At 37.9% G+C, this 22,548-nt stretch overlaps 1 protein-coding gene across 1 annotated transcript in view; it reads left to right on the top strand.

The window, feature by feature from the left end:
* The window catches only part of COL12A1 (collagen type XII alpha 1 chain), a 237,203-nt gene that overhangs the window by 199,942 nt on the left and 14,713 nt on the right, over positions 1–22,548 (top strand). Inside the window, exons 53-59 of the mRNA XM_082249431.1 lie at positions 536–622; positions 1,048–1,101; positions 6,015–6,110; positions 6,402–6,455; positions 6,661–6,714; positions 14,553–14,606; positions 14,855–14,926. Of these exons, the coding sequence (XP_082105557.1) occupies positions 536–622; positions 1,048–1,101; positions 6,015–6,110; positions 6,402–6,455; positions 6,661–6,714; positions 14,553–14,606; positions 14,855–14,926 (471 nt within the window). The remainder of the gene's footprint in view (positions 1–535; positions 623–1,047; positions 1,102–6,014; positions 6,111–6,401; positions 6,456–6,660; positions 6,715–14,552; positions 14,607–14,854; positions 14,927–22,548) is intronic.

The raw sequence follows: 22,548 nt of genomic DNA, 5'->3' as shown, positions 1-22,548 counted from the left end.
GTTATATACTAGTCTTACTCCTTCTGTGCTAGCTTTCAGGTATATTCTCTTGTGGGGCCATATTTGATATTGTTTTTCACAACATTGCTTTAGGATACCACCTAATATTGTCTGATGCCACAACTAAACCTATCATTAAAAACAGGAAGAAATGTTGGATCCTAGATCTTTTTCATAACAGTTATGAAATAATGTATACAACAATAATAAGTCACTTTATTTTTCATTGACTGAGCTATATAAACAAAAGTCACTCAGTGATCTACTTTTGGCCCAGTGCACACTCACTGTGGTTTTAAAACTTTTAGAAGCTTTTCGCCATGCATTACAAACTCCTAACAAACTCTTAATGGGAGCGTACAAATTATTGTGACAATTGTTAAAATGACCTTGCAGAAACAAGGATTGAAAACATCACAGTCCCCTGACATTTCTCAGAAAGGTATTCAATATACAACACAACTCAGTATGTATTCAGGATGTAGTAATAATTCAGTTTTTTTTTATATTATTTTTTATTATTTTTTTATTTTAGAGAGATGAAGCTAAATGTCCAGCATTGCCACATGCTTGTACCTGTGCACAAGACAGTATTGGAGCTCCAGGACCACCAGGCCCATCTGTAAGTACATTATCTTTTTTCATCATTTGTTGGCCAATAAAATCCACCTTGCTGTGTGTTTTATTGCCAACTTGTAGATTAAATGGCTGACTCTTTTCTGGTTTCACTTTGAAATGAAGTGGTCTCCCTAATTTGGACCCTTTTAGTGTATCTGATATACTGTATATGGTATAGGCAGTCTCTCTAGCAAAGTGGTGGTAATCCAAATTTGCATGATAACTAAGTAAGATTGGCAGTAGTAATGAAACACAAATGTGCTTATGTGAAGAATTTTTGGTGGATCTGTGCCAAATATGTTCAAGTGGAAGAAAAGATACATTCTGTAAACCACAGACATCTCTAGACATTTTATAAGAAGTTAAATGATTCTTGCATAATATTCCTTCAAACCTGCTAAATACAATTCATATTCTCTTTATATGCAGGGTATTCCTGGTAGCAAAGGTCCTAGAGGTGATAGGGGTTCAGATGGACCTACGGTAGGTTTTTTTTATTCTCTTTGTAAATGTATAATCATCCTTATACAGTAAAATGTGTTGCTACACTATTGATTTACTATGTATTTAATGGGTAGTTTTTAGTAAATGGAGCTTTAATTATTTACCAGGTCTTTATCCATCCTTCTGTCAGTATGTTACTCTCTTTGGGCTGCATTAGGATAACTTATGCAAAGGAATGGTGCAATTTTTACCTGTGGCAACCTAGCACAAGACATCTTTATGTTTAACTGTCCAACTGTATTTGCCAACTGCACTACTGTTTTTCTTCACTATATTTTTAAAAATTAACCCCTGCATCTTTTGTTTGATCATTTATGCAATCATGCCTTCCAACAAACACTATTGGAGTGTCCAACTTAAGTAAACACCTCTTGAGAAATTCTACCTATCTATAATATTTTTAATAATAGGCCGAAACCTCTTTCTAGTTTCTCCCCCTGACCCTCGTTGGAAGACTCATTTAACTCTATTTCTTAAGGACCTCTCTAAGCTGTCACTGTGAGTGTCTGAGTTGGTCCTTCTAGGTCCTACAGTGTGTCAAGCTGCCAATGAGCACTATGATGGGTACTGGCAGTCAGAATGCAGTTGGTGTGTCATAAGGTCACATAATAAGGCACTGTGGGGCAAAATGCTCCTCTTCCCTTGAGACCCACAGTGGGACAGACAGCAGACACTTTGCAGTTCATAAACTCAATTGGTGTGATGTGGCACAATGATTTTGCATGGCTGGAGTGTGGGTTTGGTGGGATGCAGGCTGTTTTTCCTGCCCAGAATCAGAAGAGAGGGGGACAGGGAAGAGGGCGTGGCTGCATGCTGCCATGATGGCTGACTGTAAAGACTTACCTATAAAGGGCTTTTATTACAGATTTATTTACAAGAGGTTTTTATTATCCTTTCAGGTTATTAAAGTACTTTACATGTGAAACTTTACCATGTAAATTAACTGCTTCAGTTTAAAATAGAAATACAAGGCAAAACATTTATATATATATATATATATATATATAAACTGTATCTCACAAAAGTGAGTACACTCTCCACATTTTTGTAAATATTTTATTATATCTTTTCATTTCACAACACTGAAGAAATGACACTTTGCTACAATGTAAAGTAGTGTGAGTGTACAGCTTGTATAACAGTGTAAATTTGCTGTTCCCTCAAAGTAACTCAACACACAGCCATTAATGTCTAAACCGCTGGCAACAAAAGTAAGTACATCCCTAAGTGCAGATGTCCAAATTGGGCCCAAAGTGTCAATATTTTGTGTGGTCACCATTATTTTCCAGCACTGCCTTAACCCTCTTGAGCATGGAGTTCACCAGAGCCTCACAGGTTGCCACTGGAGTCCTCTTCCACTCCTCCATGACGACATCATGGAGCTGGTGGATGTTAGAGACCTTGTGCTCCTCTACCTTCCGTTTGAGGATGCCCCACAGATGCTCAATAGGGTTTAGGTCTGTAGACATGCTTGGCCAGTCCATTACCTTTACCCTCAGCTTCTTTAGCAAGGCAGTAGTCGTCTTGGAGGTGTGTTTGGGGTCATTATCATGTTGAAAAACTGCCCTGCCACCCAGTCTATGAAGGGAGCAGATCATGCTCTGCTTCAGTAAGTCACAGTAAATGTTGTCATTCATGGTCCCTCAATGAACTGTAGTTCCCCAGTGCTGGCAACACTTATGCAGCCCCAGACCATTACACTCTCACCACCATGCTTAACTGTAGGCAAGACACACTTCTCTGTACTTCTCACCTGGTTGCTGCCACACACGCTTGACACCATCTGAACCAAATAAGTTTATCTTGGTTTCATCAGACCATAGGACATGGTTCCAGTAATCCAAGTCCTTAGTCTGCTTGTCTTTAGCAAATTGTTTGCAGGCTTTCTTGTGCATTATCTTTAGAAGAGGCTTCCTTCTGGGACGACAGCCATGTAGACCAATTTGATGCAATGTGTGGTGTATGGTCTGAGCACTGACAGGCCGACCCCCCACCCCTTCAACATCTGCACCAATGCAGGCAGCTTTCATACGTCTATTTCCCAAAGACAACCTCTGGATATGATGCTGAGCACATGCACTCATCTTCTTTGGTCAACTATGGAAAGGCCTGTTCTGAGTGGAACCTGTCCTGGTAAACCACTGTATGGTCTTGGCCACCGTGCTGCAGCTCAGTTTCAGGGTCTTGGCAATCTTCTTATAGCCTAGGCCATCTTTATGTAGAGCAACAATTCTTTTTTTTCAGATCTTCAGAGAGTTCTTCGACCAGTATGAGAGAGTGAGAGCAATAACACCAAATTTAATACCCCTGCTCCCCATTCACACCTGAAACCTTGTAACACTAATGCATCACATGACACCAGGGAGGGAAAATGGCTAATTGGGCCCAATTTGGACATTTTGACTTAGGGATGTACTCACTTTTGTTGCCAGCTGTTTAAACATTAATGCAGAGCAAAAAATGTGAGGGGTGTACTCACTTTTGTAGATAGATAGATAGATAGATAGATAGATAGATAGATAGATAGATAGATTTTTTTAAATGTAAGCACATGATTTTTGTTCAGCTGCACAGGGGGCTTAGGATACTGGGGATGGAGACTGCAGGAGTGTGTTAGCAGGAGGTAGATAATACTTTTGTTACTTGTTCAATGGCACAGCTTGCAAACTGAAACAAATCATACAGTTACAACAAAAACATTTTCACAGCGGGACAAACTGCTGTATTATTGTATTTTATATTTCCAAAGACAACGCCATATCAAGGGGACAAGGTGCTCTATTGAAAAGATGAGATGGTAGCTGCTTACCATTGACTGCTTCTTGTCCTGCCTCAGTTTGTAGTCTGCTGAGGAAGTTCTGGTTCAATCTTCGCCCAGCATAAAACAGTGAAGTTTAAATAGAGGAAGGCAAGGTCTTTAGAATATCTGTGTTCTTGATGCTGGAGGCCTTATCAACCATTTTCCTTATTTACATTCAGTAGCCAGAGTGCTTTAGGCAATTGCCAAACCACATTTAAATGTTTTGAACTTTGCTGCAACAATTTCCCGCCATTTCATTAACTTCAGTCTGCAGTTTCATAACTTCTCCACATTTTGGATAACCCATCAAATCAGGTCCAACATTTTTGATAGTTTTGTCAAGAGATCCAACCTTCCTTGGATTCTTAAAGTGATCAACAACATTCTTGTACTAAGCATCACAAGGGATCAGCAGCTCTGGCAAGTGATGTTACATCACAGCACAGATCATTCTGCCTGTTTACCTGACATGCCATTAAGCTGCTGTACCTACATTTCCTTATGTTGCTCAGGGACACTAAGTTTACCAATTACCATAGTGAAAAAATGTAAATAGTGGACCATGGGCACCCCCAGAGTGGTAGAACCTGATGCAGGCTGCCCCCCTCCCCCAGTGAGGTTTGGCAGTGTTGAGGAAAGGTGATTAAAAAAAAAAAAGTATTTCATTAGCATGCTCCACTTTATATTTGTCCAACCAATCCTTCAGTGTTTTTTTTAATTGTTGTACTCCCTCTAGTAGATTGTGTACATGCTCCCTTACTGTTCTGGTTGTACACTATACCCCTTGGAAAATGGTTTAAAACTAGTATACTGTATGCTGAAACACGGAAGTATATTTCTGCAATGAAGCATTTGCTCTCTCTAATAAATGACTCTGCAAAGTATTTCTCTTCTCTCCTCTCAGGAATGATCAACTGCTGCTTTTTAGGCAGCCTTTTAAAAGTTTAACTGTTCTTAATAACTCCTTCTGCTAAATCTTCTGTATTTTAATGTTCTCTTACAGTTAGTGTTGCTGTTATCATTTCATAATATTTATTTGCAAAAAAAATGCACTTGCTGTTTAATATAGTGGCACCAATGCAGATGTTTATGAATGCAGCTACTATACCAACACCTGTACCTCTTTTCAGTCTTTGTACTGAAATTTATAGCCTTTAAATATAATAAATGTAATGCCTTTACTAGTGTTCCGCTTGATCCTGCACTCTTGTCCCTGTGTATATCTTAAAGCACACTTTTGAATTGCCAAATCATTTAGGAGTATGTGACCTGTAATCCTCCATTCTTATCATTTCCTGCTCAAGACTTCTCTTGTGTTTCACCTTTACCTTGGCATGCTTTTTCTTATTTCTTCAGTGTCCTTTAACAGTATTTGCTTCAAGTGCTATCTGAAAACCCACCTTTATTTGGGAGGGCTATAATATTTCCTAGTCATTTATTCGCCAGCCTTTTTTTATTGCTTGCACTTCATCACATGGTAATATACTGGTTATATTGTACTTATGCGCCTATGGTTCACTTACCTATTCTAGAGGATCCATTACAGATATCTGCTCCTGCAGGTTCACTTAAAGACTTGTGCGCAGATTCAAAAAGGCTGCATTTGTGTCCATTCTTGGCTACAGAGCACAAATTACCTTGAATTATACACAAAGAGGGGCATTTAATTTAACTAGAGCAGACAGAATCTGAAGTAGCTTTGCATGGCAACCAAGAAGCTTTTATCTTTTTAAAGCGTAACTGATCAAACTGAGGCTAGAAGCTAATTGGTTGCCACGCACAGCTACTCCAGATTCGGACTGATCCACTTTTATTAAATTCCCTTTAAAGTCTTGCAGAATATGCTGATGCAGTATAAACCTAACCTAATTTTATGACAAATCAATTAACTTAATATATTGTTTTGAATATTATTGCTACATTATTGAAGGATTGAATTTATACATGGATTTAGAGGTATGTAAAACATTGTTATGAGAGTGAATTGATTATTGTGGTTGTCTTAGTCATGGTTTAGGGGAAAATGGATATTAGTTTAAAAAATAGAATCTTATTTTCATTCTTTCTTTTTATTCATGCTCCATAATAAAAGGGCCCACCAGGACAGCGAGGTGAACCCGGTCTACTTGGGCCACAAGGCCCACCTGGTCCACAAGGGCCACCTGGACTTTCTATTCCTGGAGAGCCTGTAAGTTTAGTATTACTTATTAAATATACTCTGTTTAGTGGAAAATATAGATTGGTAGAAAGTGCAAACCATTCTCTTTATCATTTATATTGTTTCTAAAACATGTATGAAATACTGTCATATGAAATTAGTATGTAGTCCATGCATACCAGACATTGAAAAAACACTTTGTACTCATTGATCAGTTGTATGATTATGTGTTTTAACAGTATATCCTCAAAAAGAGTCAATTTTAAATAACTTACCACAAATCCATTACTTGCTACACTCCTTTGTGTCTTTTTTTTTCAGGGCCGTCAAGGACAAAAAGGTGATCCAGGTGATCCAGGATTACCAGGAAGGATGGTATGTTGTAGAAATGCACACACACACACACACACACACACACACACACATATATATATATATATATATATATATATATATATATATATATATATATATAATTTGCAGCAAGCATACTTTCAGTCTGCCCATTCTTGGCCATAAGATGCTGAATGTTAAAGATACATAATTTAGGACAATGTATTGAATTAACTTTTTCATTTAGGGGTCTCCCGGGGTAACTGGACCACCTGGACCTATGGGACCACCAGGATCAAGGGTAAGTGTCTAAAATTTAAAAAAGTCACTAGTTATTCATGTTGTATAATATAATATTGGAACTTCAAGCATAGGTTTATTTATAAATGCTATAAAAGTATAACATACAGTTCTTTTTTCTTAAGTATCTTGTTATAGAATCAAAACGAATTGTATATGTAAAACCTTCAGGTACTTTTTATGTACAAACCAGTATTTTACGATCTGTATTTGTGTGTTTATATTTGTATTATCTAATGTTTTTTTTTTTTTTTTTTTTAAACTCTGCAATTAGTACAACTGGGATCATCTTTGATCATGGTATAATGTGACTGTAGAATCACCAATGTTGCAAAGCCCTCATTCATGTTATTAAAAAGTTTCCAAGGTTAGATGACCTGGGAAGACCCTGGAGTCTGGTAAAGCATCTAAAAAAGTAACAACTTTGGAATTCCTTTTGAAATCCACAACCCTAAAACTATAAAGATTGACCAAAATCAAATAATATTTGACAGTTTCAAAGGATGTCTTTACACAACTGCAGATTTGTTTTAATTTTAGCTAAGTTGTTGCAGGCCATTGCTTTGCCGACATTCAGTGATCTTTGATTCGATTCATTGGAGCTGGAGAAAAGAAACTGGCTCTATTACCAATTCTCCAGTTTTAATATATCAACTCCCTAATGTTTTGTTAGTGTCTGCTTCTGCTGACAGGAAAATTAAATCTTTTAAGCTGTTAAGTCAGCCAATCACACAGTAACGGTGAGAGAAATTCTTAGAGTCTTATAGCTGAACTCCAACCAAACAGCTACATATTTAAGCTTAATACTCACATGTGAACTGTACTGTCTGACAAAGGATTTGTAAATTTGTTCAACAGCTTTTTTGATTTATGCACCTCTACCAGATAACACAGCCAGGAGGACAAAACAAGGAATACAATGGTGCCATCTCCCCACTATAGCCTACCAAATGGACAGTTAAGGATAGTCAACTGTGCTCAATCTGCTCTCTCCTCATATTAGCATGTTCCCGGTTAGCACGTGTATATACAGCCAAGCCATATTAGCTCCTAGTTCTTCCCTTCCATCTCCCATTTTGAGAGCTGCTGTACCAGAGATGATAGGATGTTTATTTAAACACAGTTCCATGTACTTATTCTAGCTGTATGTAAAAGAACATTTTTATTTTTAAAAGAATGCACAACTATATTACGTTTTATTTATATCTGTATGGAGTTCAGCATTAATCATATCATGGAATTATTACCCAAGGAGTACATACACTGGAAGTCCAGTCAAAAGTAAGCTTAAACCTGCTCCCATCCCATTCTAAGCCCTATACTAACTACCCTGTAAAAGAAAGACGTGTATACTTACCTAATCTAAGGTTGCTCCAGTCCAGTCATGTGATCAGCTCCCAGCACTGGCTTCAGAGAAGAGGAGGGACAGTGAAAAACGGACAGCTTTCTCTGCCTACAGTAAATCCCAGAAACATTTACAGGAAATCTGAGGTCTTAAACTTGCCATGCATGGGTCAGGTTTTTTGTTCAAGAAGCTGGTTGAACAAATAAAAACTGACCCGGTTCCCCCATTCACATATTTAAAGTGGATGGGGAAATCCTCACCATTGTGTCTTTGTATTCTAATCATGAGGAGACTCTCCAGCTGTCAGAATACACAGATCAATGCTGCAGTCTATAGCCTGCACAACTGATCGAGTGAATTTTTTTTCAACTAGGTGGTTGAACAGAAGCCAGTCTACCAATATACTTCTGTTCAACTTCCCTGATGGAAAAAAGCAGTTCTACCGAACGACTTCTGTTTGAACACAGTGGCTATACATTGATCCATACTTGGATGGTCCTTGCTGAATTAACCACATTTTGAGCCATGTATGGCCATTTTTAGAGAGAGCTGAACATGTATGTTTATGCCACTGGACATTAGATTGACAGATGAATGGAATGGGAACACACGAATGAACAATATAAACCCATCAGTCACATCTCAACCCCTCCGCTGAAAACAATAGACTGGGGCTCTCTAAAGTACGTAAAAGGTTCATGGTATAGGCAACTTAAATCAATGCACTTTTTAAATGGATTCCCTTGACACCAAAGATCTTATGCTGAGTATTAGTTAGAGTTTTTCTTTGCATTAAGATAAAAAAAAAAAAAACTTCTGTGCTGCAGGATTCTCCCAGCCCTCCCTTATACTTACCTGAGCCCATTCCCAATCCAGCAATGTGCACAAGAGCAGTGGTTCTTGCCACTGTCTTCTTCCTCACTGAGCAGTTGGCTCTCATTACTGTTAATCAAATTCTGCGACGAGGGAGCAGGGATGGGGCTGAGCCGACCAGTCTTTGTCAATGGATGCAGACAGGGTAGCTCGTGAACGAGCCCGCTTGAGTTCCCCCATAGAAAGAGGCTTACTATGGGGGCACTCGCCGAAGAGGAGGAGCCTGGAGCACCAGTGGGGAACCCCAGAAGAGGAGGATCGGGGCTGCTCCATGCAAAACAATTGCATAGAGCAGGTAAGTATAACACATTTATTATTTTACAAAAAAAAAAAAACTGAAGCTTTAATGTTACTTTAAATAAAAGAAAACAAACTAGGGGGAATCCAACAAAGCTGCTGTGCTACATTTCTTGTGGTAATCCCTATTGTTAATGTGTTGCACCGAATTCATGAAGCCTCGACAACACTTTGAGGTTTTAACAGTGACTTCTGTGCCAAATTCGGGTAGTTCTAAAATGTGCCACTTTTACAATAAGACGCAATGTATGTGCCAAATTCAAAATAAAATAGCTATAGTTTGTAATTTATATAAATGGAGCTAAATAAGACCAACTCTCTTGACGTACAAAGAGAGACCCTGGTGTATACAGAACAAAACTTTCTTGCATGCGTTCTAAAAGTGGCACGGCATGAACCAAATTTGAATACAAGTTCTAGACTGGTACATAAAGTTTTAGAGCATGTGCAAGACACTTTTGCAAAATTCGTCTGCACCAGTCTTTATAAATTCCATGGTATATATTGAATATTGAATGCTTTGCGCCGAGTAGGACAACGTAATTATTACTTGTAGACTTAATCCTGTAGATGGATTTATTGTTTCCATCTCAATTGTTTAGATGATACATTCCACATAGCACAAAATCAAATCATGTAATTTGCAAAGAAGGCAAAGCATAATCATTTGAATCTATATTTTTAGAATTGTTTTCTTCAAGCATCAAAGAAGAGTCCAGGAGGAAAAATTTGGGATTGTGCTGCTGCCAAACAAAACAGGGCTTATTTGGTTTAGCTGATATATGTAACATATTTGATTCTATCACATCTGTGTTTCTGTCTTCCTGGACAGTGTGAAGCCTAATGAATTATTAACTATGTTTCAATTGAATGCATTAGATTGCTTTTCCTTGGAAAAGAAACCCTGGTCAGGTTTATAACATGTAAGAATCTTGAGCTTGGCTTAATAAAGTGGATGTGGTTTGATGGTGGAACAAGAAAATGTTAAAATGATTGTAAACAATCACCTTGTAAAACAATCCATTCAGTTTAAAATAAAAATGAAAGGCAAAATGTTCCCACATTCCCTCTGTTCTCAGCTGCATAAGAGCTGGGGGGAGAAGAAGCAACAGTACACTGAGCTTCCCAGTGAATGGCTGTGTCAAGACAAACCTAGTCATTAGAGAAAAGCAGGCTAAGTCCTCAGCATATCTAGAGAACTGACCACAATGTGTTCTCCTGCTTAGTGTGGTCACTTTTTAAAAGTAAAGCAGAGGGGATCACAGAAACACCAGGGATTTCCTTTAAAAGAAGCGATACAAAGAGAACAGGGAATTTTTTCCTACAAGTACATGTTAGAGCAGACACATATCAGGAATATGAAAAGTTGGGGTAACAAACACTTTGAGTTTTACTCCTGTGATTAGTCCAAAACAAATAATCAATTTTTTACTTTCATGTTGTGTGGCAAAACCAGAACCCACCAGCATGTAATTACTTGCAGCAAGGCAATGATACACATGAGCAGAAATTGCAATATACACGATTACCAGAAAAAAATCTTATAACAATTATTAATGTATTGTATATGTATTAAGATGCAAATTTCTATAGACTGTTTTTTATTATTAGAATGCTTGTGGATCAGAGTACAGCCTCTTATCACATGATTCTCTGCTGTGATAATTTTCTGTATCAGAGAACTACAAATAATATTGCTTGGAAAAATTTAGTGTATTCTGAGAAGTTATGATATCATTATCCATAAGGATTGAGAGAGTTGGTCAGCCAGTTGTAAAATATATTGTAAATTATTATTATTATTATACAGGATTTTTATAGCGCTAACAGTTTATTCAGCACTTTATAATTTAAAAGGGAGACAATACAGTTACAATACAATAAAATACAAGAGGATTAAAAGGGCCCTGCACAGAAGAGCTTACAATCTAATAGCAGGTGTTACAAGAGGTTGTAACTGTGGGGAATGAGCTGATGGAAGAGGTAAAAGATTAGTTGGAGGAGTGATAGCCTTCCCTGAAGAGATACGTTTTCAGGGATCGCCTTAAGGCAGCTAGAGAAGGAGATATCCGGACAGGTTGGGGTAGAGCGTTCCAGAGGATGGGAGAGGCCCTGGAGAAATCCTGGAGACAAGCATGGGAGGAGGAGACAAGGGAGCTTGAGAGTAGGAGGTCTTGAGAGGAGCAGTGGTGGGGGATATTTGGAGACAATATTGGTGATGTAGCTTGGGGCAGAGTTGTGAATGGCTTTGTATGTTGTGGTTATTATTTTGAATTGAATTTGCTGGGCAATCGAGAGCTAGTGTAGGGATTGGTAGAGAGGGGTGGCACACATTGAGTGGTTGGTAAAGTATCAGGATAAATACAGCAGGTATGTCAAGAAAAGCAAGTAGGTGAATAAAGCGAGGTTGTATTTGTGGCTAGTGGCACATCATCTGAGACAATTAGTAAATGGGCTCTCTGTTATGAAGGCATCAGGTTTATTTGGAAGACACATTTTGCAAAAATATTCTGGAGTAGTTTTCTCTCAAAACAGCTTTTTCTCTATTTCTGAAAATCTTGTGGCATAAGGTGTACTCCAGTTCCAACCAAAATGTGCTCATAGTAAAGAATTTGCACCTATTACTTAAACATCACCATTAGAATACCCTAGTATTAGGCACTGTTTATGCTCTACCTCATTCACCACTATACAGGCTTTTATATTCCTTTTCTGTAAGGCCTTATTTTTAAATATGCAGGGTCAGAGCAAAGTGGCAAAGTTGTTTTAATCTGCTGCTTTGAATCCATTTTAAAAAAGTATATCTTATAACAGTATTTGGCTCTTACCCTGCATCCTTTGATTGATAACTCATTTATTGTCTTGAGGATTATGCAAGGCAGGTTTTATTTGGATTTATACCAAGAAAGAGAACTAGAACTATGTTAACCAGAACAGAAGTGAATACACAACTGTTTTGCTAGGCACATCACACCAAAGGTCCTCCTTATAATTCCATAATGACTTCCAGCTTTAAATAGTAGAAATTAATTGAGAAAAACATGCAAGGTAATCACAGTAATAGATCAGGATACATATTATATTAGCATTTTCCTTTCATAAAGATTACAGATGAACCGTGTCAGCCGAATTAGAAAATACATAAAGGGAATCTTAAATACATAAAGGGAATCAACTCGGTAAAGGAGGAGAGCATATTTAAAAGAAGAAAAACTACCACAAGAGGACACAGTTTTAAATTAGAGGGGCAAAGGTTTAAAAGTAATATGAGGAAGTATTACTTTACTAAGAGAGTAGTGGATGCATGGAATAACCTTCCTGCAGAAGTGGTAGCTGCAAATACAGTGAAGGAGTTTAAGCATGCATGGGATAGGCATAAGGCTATCCTTCATATAAGATAGGGCCAGGGACTATTCATAGGATTCAGATATATTGGGCAGACTAGATGGGCCAAATGGTTCTTATCTGCCGACACATTCTATGTTTCTATGTTTCTATGTTTCTATAAAATGGGAACCCTCAGAAGCATGGCCTTTACATATTATTTTATGTTAAAGCCAAACTCCAGACAAAAAAAGTTTTTGATAGAAGGGGGAAGGGTTATAATTTCATCTAGGTCTTTTTCAGTCTAAGCCATATCTCTATAAAAAACTAACAATAACTGAGAGAACATGGACTGAACTAACAAGCCACTAAATAGGAGTGGAGGACAGAGGGAGATACCAAGTCACGTACAGTAGTAAACAAGTTGTAGTGGTCCAAAACCAATGCTAGATGTCAGGAAACATCATACAATAGTAACCTGATACAGTTCAATACAACAACAGAAAAAGAAATGTAGGTGAGATGGAACATACTCATCTCCTGTCCTTTCGATGCTTTTACAAGAAAAGGGATAGTGAAAATCACCAAGACAGGAAGACATGGACAGTAAAAAAAAAAAAAAAACATTGTAAGACGTTCTAATTCCTCTTTACTCCTCAGTAAAAATTTGTTTTTTATTGTATCCCCATAATGAAAATATCCCACCATCTTATGTCCTGAAAAAAATCACTGGTAATACCCTTAACAGGAAAAGGAATAGCAATTAAAAAAACTTACAGAGGCCTTCCCTGCTTAATCACAAAGGAAATAAAATGTTATGGCTGGAGTTGGGCTTTAAAGTATCCCAGAACTTACCTGAGGTCATGTTTTGAACGAAATATCATTAGTCTAACCATGGTGTCACTTTTTATAGTGTCTGGGTCAGTTTGGACATGTATGATTTCATTAAATTATATTGTGTTTTTGTTCTATATAGCATGCATATCATGCTGTCATTAGTGTAGACATGTATTTCAGTGCTTAGAATAACAAGTTAGAGCATGTACATAGAAAATCATTGTTAGCTAAATTTGTATTTAAAGTGGTCCTAAAGGCTGAAAGTTTTAACCTTTAAGCATTCTATGGGTGAATGTAAAAACCTTCAGTATGCAACTCCCTCTATAGCTCCCCTAATTCTTACTTGAGCACGATCATGAACCAGTGATGTGCACAAGAGTGGCTGCTCTCCCAGGTCTCGCCTCCTTATTGGTTGAGAGACAGAAGTGGGAGCCATTGATTTCCTGATGCTGTCAAACACAGCCAGTTAGGAGGAAGTGGGAGTGGGGCCAAACCTGGTTCTGTGTGTCTTATAGACACATAGGGAGAGGCTTGGGAGCTAGAACGCATTAGTGCCTCTGTAGCAAGCTTGCTTTAGGGGAAAATCTGAGAGAAAGCAGAGCCAGGAGCATTGGTGGGGCACCTGAGAAGTGGAGGATCGGAGCTGCTCTGTGCAAAACCATTGCACAGAGCAGGTAAGTAAAACATGTTTGTTTTTGTTTTTTTGTTTTAAAAAACCTTTAAGATCATTTTATTTTTAGTAAAAAAATAAAATATATTTCATACTAAAAGGTAATTCCAATTGTTTATAAACGTGCTGTATGTTTTCTGTTTTACTTCCAATCCACATAAGTTTTGGTCTCTTGCATGCCATGATTTTAGTCAGCAGGTACATTTTAGTAAAATATCCCTAATAGTGAATCTGGCAAAATAAACTGGTTTAGTTAAACATTTACAGCAAAAAGTAAATTCAAATAAATATGATACATACGGCTACATGATATTGCGTTGATGCCATTTGGAGTTCTGTTTGTTTGTATCCATTTTCTTCCTAGCTTAAAAAAATCATGTACACGGTTGATTAAAAACTCATATGCATATTATTCTTTCACATGTTGGGAACAGGTTAGTAGGCTATTTTCAAAGTTCATTGTATCTAAATCTTTACCTTTGTATCTTATTAGGGCTTCACTGGCAAAGATGGGGCAGTAGGACCAAGAGGACCTCCAGGACCAATGGTAAGAGATATAAAGTTGTAACATTTTGCTGTCTGGTACTATATATTCGATCTGTTTAAGAGTTTTTCAGGTAGTATTGTTTCAGTAGAATAAGGAGTAAAAAGAATGTGCGGTATAAGAAATATGATCTTGTAGAAACTATTTCCATCAGTTATTCACATGGAAATAGCCTGACAATTTAGTTTACAAAGAACTGATAACATTTCCAGTTATAGTCTTCATCGAATGCTTCTTTCCTACTTTTACAGGGAGCACCAGGACCTCAAGGTGTGCCAGGTTCAAGTGGTCTACCAGGAAAGCAAGGAGATAATGGCCTACCAGTAAGATACTTCCCATATTTGCCAACTAAAATGTATTGTGAATGCTGAGTTGTGGCTAAATTAGCAATTTTTAAAGGCATCAAAGTTTTTCCCATAGTAGCCTCGTTGCTGATTTTAAAGGCATCAAAGTTTTTCCCATAGTAGCCTCGTTGCTGATTAAGTATCATAGCATTAATATGTTACAATTTACAATGCATTTTTTTACAGTTGCAGTAGTTATTTTTTGAAATTTGTGGTAATAGTTTTCCATTTGAACAACCACCAAATCATCTGCCAAAACATATATTTCTGCTCTGAATAAACACTAAGAGCTAGGTCAGCACATTTGCAGGAAATGTTTCTGGGTTTCATTGTTACTTCACGTCTTAAAGTTATATGCCATTCAGCACAAACAATATCTGGTCAAACACCAAAAAGAGCTTGTTGCTGGTTTAAAGTATTTAGCACATACTAGTACTGGTGATGAATCTGAAATAAGAGCTCACTTTTTGGTTGATGACCATGAGTTCTTTGCATTTCATACTAAGAAAATGTAATTAATTTTTTTTTTTTTTTATACTGTGCTCTTTTGTACTTATTAAAGTACGTGTGGGAGCAATGTCATACATGGTCAATGAAATAAAACACATGATAACTATATTGCCCTACATCTCTTAATATACTTCCTGCAAGCTATAAAATAAGAATATGCGTGTGAGATTGTTTCTTGGACATGAGTTCAAAGCCCTCTACAATAAACCAATAAAAAAGGTACATAGTATATTTAATTTGGTTGTAAATGTTTAAAGTTGTAATAGTTAGTCACTGGGGGGGGAGGAGCCTTGTGCATGGCGCTGCTCAGGAGCCTGGGTTAGGAGCACCAGGAACTCCCATCCGAACAATGCAAAGGGACAGGGATACGGTATACCCATTGTACCCCGTAACCCCCTGTAATCCCCGGTAACCCAGTACCTCAATCCAGGACCCCTGACTTACCGTCTGTGACACCAATGGGGGCGGATCGCTTACTTGCTCTCCACCTCTCTATGGTGACCGGAACTGTTGGTGAAGGGAGAGCAAGAGGAGATCCTGACGGTGCTGGCGTGGGGTAACAGTGTGGACGAGAGGAGCCCTATCTCTCAACCACTTAACTGAGAACAGTCTGTGGACAGACAGGTGGTCGGGATTGTCTGCACTCGGAGAGCCTTGACTGTGAGAGGTTGGTGCAGCGGGTTCAGTTGCCAGAAAGTAGACATGAATGGCAGGCAGGAAATCGGAAAAAGTTGGCTGCAGACCCAGGAGGAACAGAGCTCATAGAGCTCACATGGACCAAAACAGGCCCCCACCAGCCTGCCCAAGAAGTGGACAGAGAAACTTTTAAGACCCTAGAACATCTTTCATGTATTAACCTGCCACACACAGAGAGAGATATTGGACCCCCACTATCTCTCTTGAAATGCAATAATAAAGACCACACAGAACAAACAAAGAGAAACAGCAAAAAAAGTCTGCTATATCTCTATACAGCATTGGACTGGTGAGTTATTCTCTTTCTTCTAAGTCTCCTTTTCCATACACCTTTATAGTTGCTGTTGCTTCATAATTGCTGCAACTCTGAAGTGAGACTAGTCCCCCCTCCCTAAACTGCAGGAGGACTGTCTGGAACGGAGGTGCAGTGGGGAGTGGGGAGGAAAAGAGGATCCCAGAGAACACAGAGGAGAGGCAAAGTAAGATTAAAAGTCAAAAGAGGTCATATATATCATAGGAAAGCAAAGAAGAGGTCACTGAAAAGACATAAGATAAAATGGAAGAGAGGGAGGTGTGTGGCAGAAGAAGAGGTTTAAAAAAAAAAAGAAAAAAAAAAAGGAAAGCAAGATCAATAATAACAATAAAAGTTAAAATGGCAAAACAAGCGGAGCAACAAAGTCACCCAAAATAAGCTCAAGTCCAGGAACAATAAAACATATATGTCTCAAGGAGACAGCAGGAAATCAACCAGGAACTTGTGCAAAACAAACATCAGGAAATAATAAAAATAATACAACAGTCAGTTCAATGGCATAAAGTCAATTGAAAAGAGATATGGAGATAGAAAGCGAAAATTAAATATAACCTATGGAAGAGCAAAGCTTTAAAACTCAATTACCGACAAAAACGGAAATGGCAGACATGTTTGCTAAGTTAGAGTACTCTTTGAAAATTGAAATGGCAACACTACATTGACACCTGGGCTGAGGCAAATAGAAGAAACAGAAAAGAGACTGGAGATCCATATATAAGAAATAAAAGAGCTCAAAAATGAAATTCAAAATCTACAAAAAAAAAAACGGACATGGCATATAAATTGGAAGACCAAGAAAATCAAGATAGACGAAAAAAACGTAAGAATCCATGGCATCCCAGAAACAACGTTAAAAGAAGATCTAACAGAAACAATGAGGAGAATATTTAATCCATTACTAAGTAGACAAATATCAGATGCAATAAAAATTGAAAGAGTGCACAGGATAAGAAGATCACAGGGCATCCCAGTTGAGACCCCAAGAGATATAATTGTAAGGTTTCACAGTTATAAAGAGAGAGCCCAAATATGGGGTAATCTGAGAAACAGTCCTCCACTGAAATATGAAAATGCAAATCTCCAGATTTTTGCCGATTTATCACAAGAGAAATTAAAGAGAAGAAGATTCTTTAAACCCCTTCTGGAACAAATGAGAAAACAGGATATACAATACAACTGGGGATTTCCCCCATGTCTTATAAGAAAGAAAGAAAGAGGGATGCTCAGCAAGGCTGAGATTTCCTGAAGAGCTTCAGGAATTGGGGACAGAATACATGGTACCAGGATTTTAGAAAACTCCTCTACTCTTTTATCTCCTTCTCAGTTCTCGGTAGACCCTCTTATATTTGTTTTGAAGGACAAATCCTCTTTCAACCTCCATGTCCACCCGAGGGGGGGGGGGGGACATGGACAGAGAGAGAGGAATGACTAGGGGCAGAGACAGAAAGCAGAATATAGAATGGTAGAACTAAAATGTATAAAATATAATGTAAGATCTTAAAAGGACCTAAAAGATACTCTGCAAATATAATATTCCTACAAGAGACACACATAGCAAAGATTCAAATGTAAAACTATACTCAAAACATCATCTGACATTGTACTACAGAGATTCTCCAACTAAAAAAGCAAAAGTAGTGGCAATTGGGATGGCAAGAGAGGTGAATCCAGGAGGCAGATTTATATTTGTAAGGGGGACACTACAAGGTGTGGAATGTACATTGGCAAATGTTTACTGCCCTAACAAGAACCTGACAGGGTATCTGAGAGAAGTTCTGGATAAGCTGATGGACTATAGAAGAGGACAATTAAACCTGGTAGAAGATTTAAATTTCTGTATGGATCCAGTGACTGACAGAACGTCACGTGCCCTGGGTGTTAGAGGCTACCAACTTAGGAGGATAAAAAAAGAAACTACACCAATGCCAACTGGTAGACATGTGGAGAGTTCAGCACCCTGGGATAAAGGATTATGCTTTCTACTCCCCAGTGCACGGGACGTATTCAAGCCTGGATTATACAGTATAATGGTGGAGCACAGAGGGTTGGAGTCAGTAGGAAAAACATCAATAGAAATAATGACATTGTCAGATCATATCCCAAATATAATGAACTTCAGATTAAAGGGAAATCAAGAAAAGAGTAGTATCTGGGGATTGAATGAAGACCTAATACAGGAATAAAAGATAGAAGAAACAGTAAAAAAAGAACTAGATCAGTATTTTCAGCTAAATGAAACACCAGAAATGTCAGATGCCACGATATGGGAAATCCATAAAGCCTATATTACAGGAACATTGATCCCACTAGGGACTAGGAAGAAAAAAGAGAAGACAAGCAATATGAAAAGATTAATAACAGAAATTGACAAGTTGGAACAACATCATAAAGAGAAAATGAATGGAGAAGTACAGCGCGCCCTAGTATTAAAAAGAGATGAGCTTAACCGGTTGCCGACCGCCGCACGACTATATACTGCGGCGGTCAGCCCCGGCCAGGCAGAGTGACGTATCGATACATCACTCGCCTGTCACTGACTTGCGAGCCTAATGCGGGCGGGCGCGCGCCCGCCGAGGCGCGCGCCCGCCACGGCTCGTTCACAGACAAGTCAGTGCGTGTGTCCTGCGGACTCGATGTCCGCCGGTCACACTACGATCGCTCCTGTGAAGGGAGAAAGGCGGAGCGGCTTATGTAAACAAGCCGCCCGTCATTCTCCCTGGTGTAAAAATGAAGATCTGACAGTTCTACTATGTAGAACCGTTGATCTTTGCTTTTACACCAATAGCCATGTCCCTGCACAGTTAGAAACACGCCCCTAGGACACACTTAACCCCTCCCTGTCCAATAAAGTTAACCCCTTCCCTGCCAGTGTCATTTTTGCAGTAACAGTGCATATATATAGCACTGATTACTGCAGTAATGTCACTGGTAACCCCAAAAGTGTCAAAAATGTCAGTCAAGGGTCCGATCTGTCCGCCGCAATGTCGCAGTACCGCAAAAAAAATCGCAGATCGCCGCCATTACTAGTTAAAAAAAAAAACACCAAAAATGACAAAAATCTTTCCCTTTGTTAGTAAACGCGATAACTTTTGCGCAAACCAATCAAAATACGCTTTTTGCGATTTTTTTTACCAAACATATGTAGCGTAAAACAATTTGGCCGATAATGTTAAAAAATTTTGATTTTTACATTTTTTTTGGGGGGAATTTCATATAAAAAAAAGTGAAAAATATTGTTATTTTTGCAAAAATTACGCTCTTTTTTTGTTTATAGCGCATGATCAAAAAATCGCACAGGTGATCAAATACCACCAAAAGAAAGCTCTGTTTGTGGGAAAAAAAGGACGTGAAATTAGTTTAGGTACAGCTTCGCACGACCGCGCAATTGTCCGTCAAAGTCATGCAGTAAAAAATCGCAAAAAAACCCTGGTCTTTTAGCAGCCAAATCCTCCGGGGCTTAAGTGGTTAAAAACCTAATGGAACAGGAAACAAGACAGGCTTTTAATTCAGTGGCTAAGGATAGATATAAATGGGGAAACAAACCAGGGAAACATCTAGCAAAAAAAATAAAAAGCAAAAAATTTAATAGAAATAATCAACAAAAGTAGAGATAATGCATTCAACAACGGAAATAGCTAGGGTCTTCCAAAGTTACCATAGCATACTATATGCAGTGAGACAGAAGGGAAATGGAAAGATCACAAAAAATACAAAATTATATAAAGGAAGAAAAATTACCTAAAATCCCAGAAGAAAAATTGCAAATTCCAGAAGATTCAATAACACAAGAGGAGATCAGTTTAGCAATACATAATACAGCAATAGGGAAGAGTCCAGGACCCTGTGGGTTTACAATCCGCTATTACAAAAAGTTCAAAGAACAACTGATTCCAAAGTTGTGCATCTATATGAATGGATTGGCAGAGGGAAAGGAAATGAGGAAAGAATCACTAGAGGCACATATTCAGCTATACATAAAGAAGAAAGGACTCAACTCTGTGCTCCAGCTTTAGACCAATAACCCTGCTTAATGCAGATACTAAACTGTATGCAAAGGTATTAGCCACAAGAATGAAAGAATTGATGCCTGATTGGATCCATACAGACCAAACAGGGTCTATCACGAGGGGGAAGGTAAAGAACATAAGATAAAGGTAGAGAACATTACTCTTAACGCATAAGCTGAGCGGTGGAAAAGCCCCAGGTTTATTCCTGTCAATAGATGCTGAAAAGGCATTTGACAGGGTGGACTGGAGCTTTATGTTGAACACAATAGAAAACTTGGGACTAGGCCCTAAAATGGTCGGATGGATCAAGGCATTATATAATCATCCCACAGCATCAGTAAGAGTAAATGGGAACCTGTCACCACCTTTTGAAATGTCTAATGGAAAGGGACAGGACCACTCATTTCTGCCATTTCTGTTTGTACTCTCATTGGAGCCACTACTTGCAACAATAAAAAATGATTTAGATATGAGAGGGATAAAAATTGGAGATGAAGTACATAAAGTAGCAGCATATGCGGATGATATTCTGTTCTATCTGATTAATCCAAGGATATCATTACCAAATTTAATAAAGGAATTAAAGAAGTACGGAGAACTTTCTATTTTTAGGATTAATCCAATAAAATCAGAAATCTTAAATGTAAATTTGAGTAAAGAAGAAGAGCAAGCATTACGGCAGGAATTTCCCTTTATATGGGGGAAAAGTCGGATAAAATACCTCGGCATAAAATTGACACCAACATTATAGAGAATATGCTTTAAGCAAATTATGTCCCATTATTAAACGAGATTAAAACAGAATTTAAAAAAATAGTGAATAGACTGCTCTCCTGGATCGGACGCATAAATATAATAAAGATGGTGGCATTACCATAAATTCTATATAAATTTCAGATGTTGCCAGTATCAATGCCCCAAATATATTTTAGAACATTAAAGTCAAAAGATATAGAACACTGGATGTAAATACACATGAATTGATTAAAATGTTTTTAGGATATGGGATAAAATACACAAGCAAGTAAAATGGGAATATAATTCACCACTAATTGCACTAATTAGGAACACATTTTTTTTTTACCCGGCAATGAAACGCAATTTGGTGAATGGATTAAATGGTGGTAAATGAATGGGTAGGCTGGGAAGGAGTGAGGCTGGGAGATAATAGCACTTGTATACAGAAATATGTGATGTGGTTGTATATTTTAAATGTTTATATTGAGAAAATAAATACAATATAAATAAAAAAATATAATAAAATTGTAATAGTTGTTAGATATGTTTGACAGAAAGTTAAACATTGCTCGAGGACCAAGCTATACTTGGTCTTTGCCAGGTGATCTGCAATGGAAGTGTAGATTTTGATAAGCTTCACACCTATGTTTTAGCCTTAGATTTAACCCACTACTGACAGTTGACAAGCCAACAAACAGCCAAATTGTCAAGAAAAAGCATAGTGTGTAGACTGGATTGGGGAAGGAAGTGTGCAGGTGGAGTCATGTTACAGACAGAAGGTTGAGACAGACAGCAGACAGGTGACAAAAGGATATTAGAAGACAAGAATTTGCAGGACAAGTACTTAGGGTCACAGGAGTCAGCAGGCACCTTTTGCTTACTCATTACCATGGTATCAAGCATTTATAAACTGCTTAATGAAGTCACAAGCAGCATCCTTGAGATGCTATCTTTATAGAGTTTTTCTTTATTAGTGACTTTGTCTGAAGCCAGAGGAAGATGCAGTAATATTGCTCACTGTATAGGTAGAGGAGCATCTCTATTATGAGAAAAAACAGTAAGAGTAAAGCAACATTACAACAGTACAATTGTACAACAGTACAAGAGTAAAGCAAAATTAAAAAAAAAAAAAAAAATTTAAGTGCCAAAGCATTTTACTATAAATAAAAAATAATTCCAATATAATCATAGTTCTGTCAATTTTGGAAATTAGAAAGACAAGGTTAGAACTTTGCATCCCTTTAAAGTAAATCCTAATCTTGCAGCTGTATTGTTTTAGACTTCAATTATGCTTTTGATTAATCCAGATTCAGGCATGCTAAGACAAGCCAAACAGC

The sequence above is a fragment of the Pelophylax lessonae genome, assembly GCF_965119305.1.
Source record: "Pelophylax lessonae genome assembly, chromosome: 3".
Lineage (NCBI taxonomy): Eukaryota > Metazoa > Chordata > Amphibia > Anura > Ranidae > Pelophylax > Pelophylax lessonae.
Note: the sequence above shows the minus strand (reverse complement) of the source record. Positions and strands in the feature narration are given on the sequence as shown.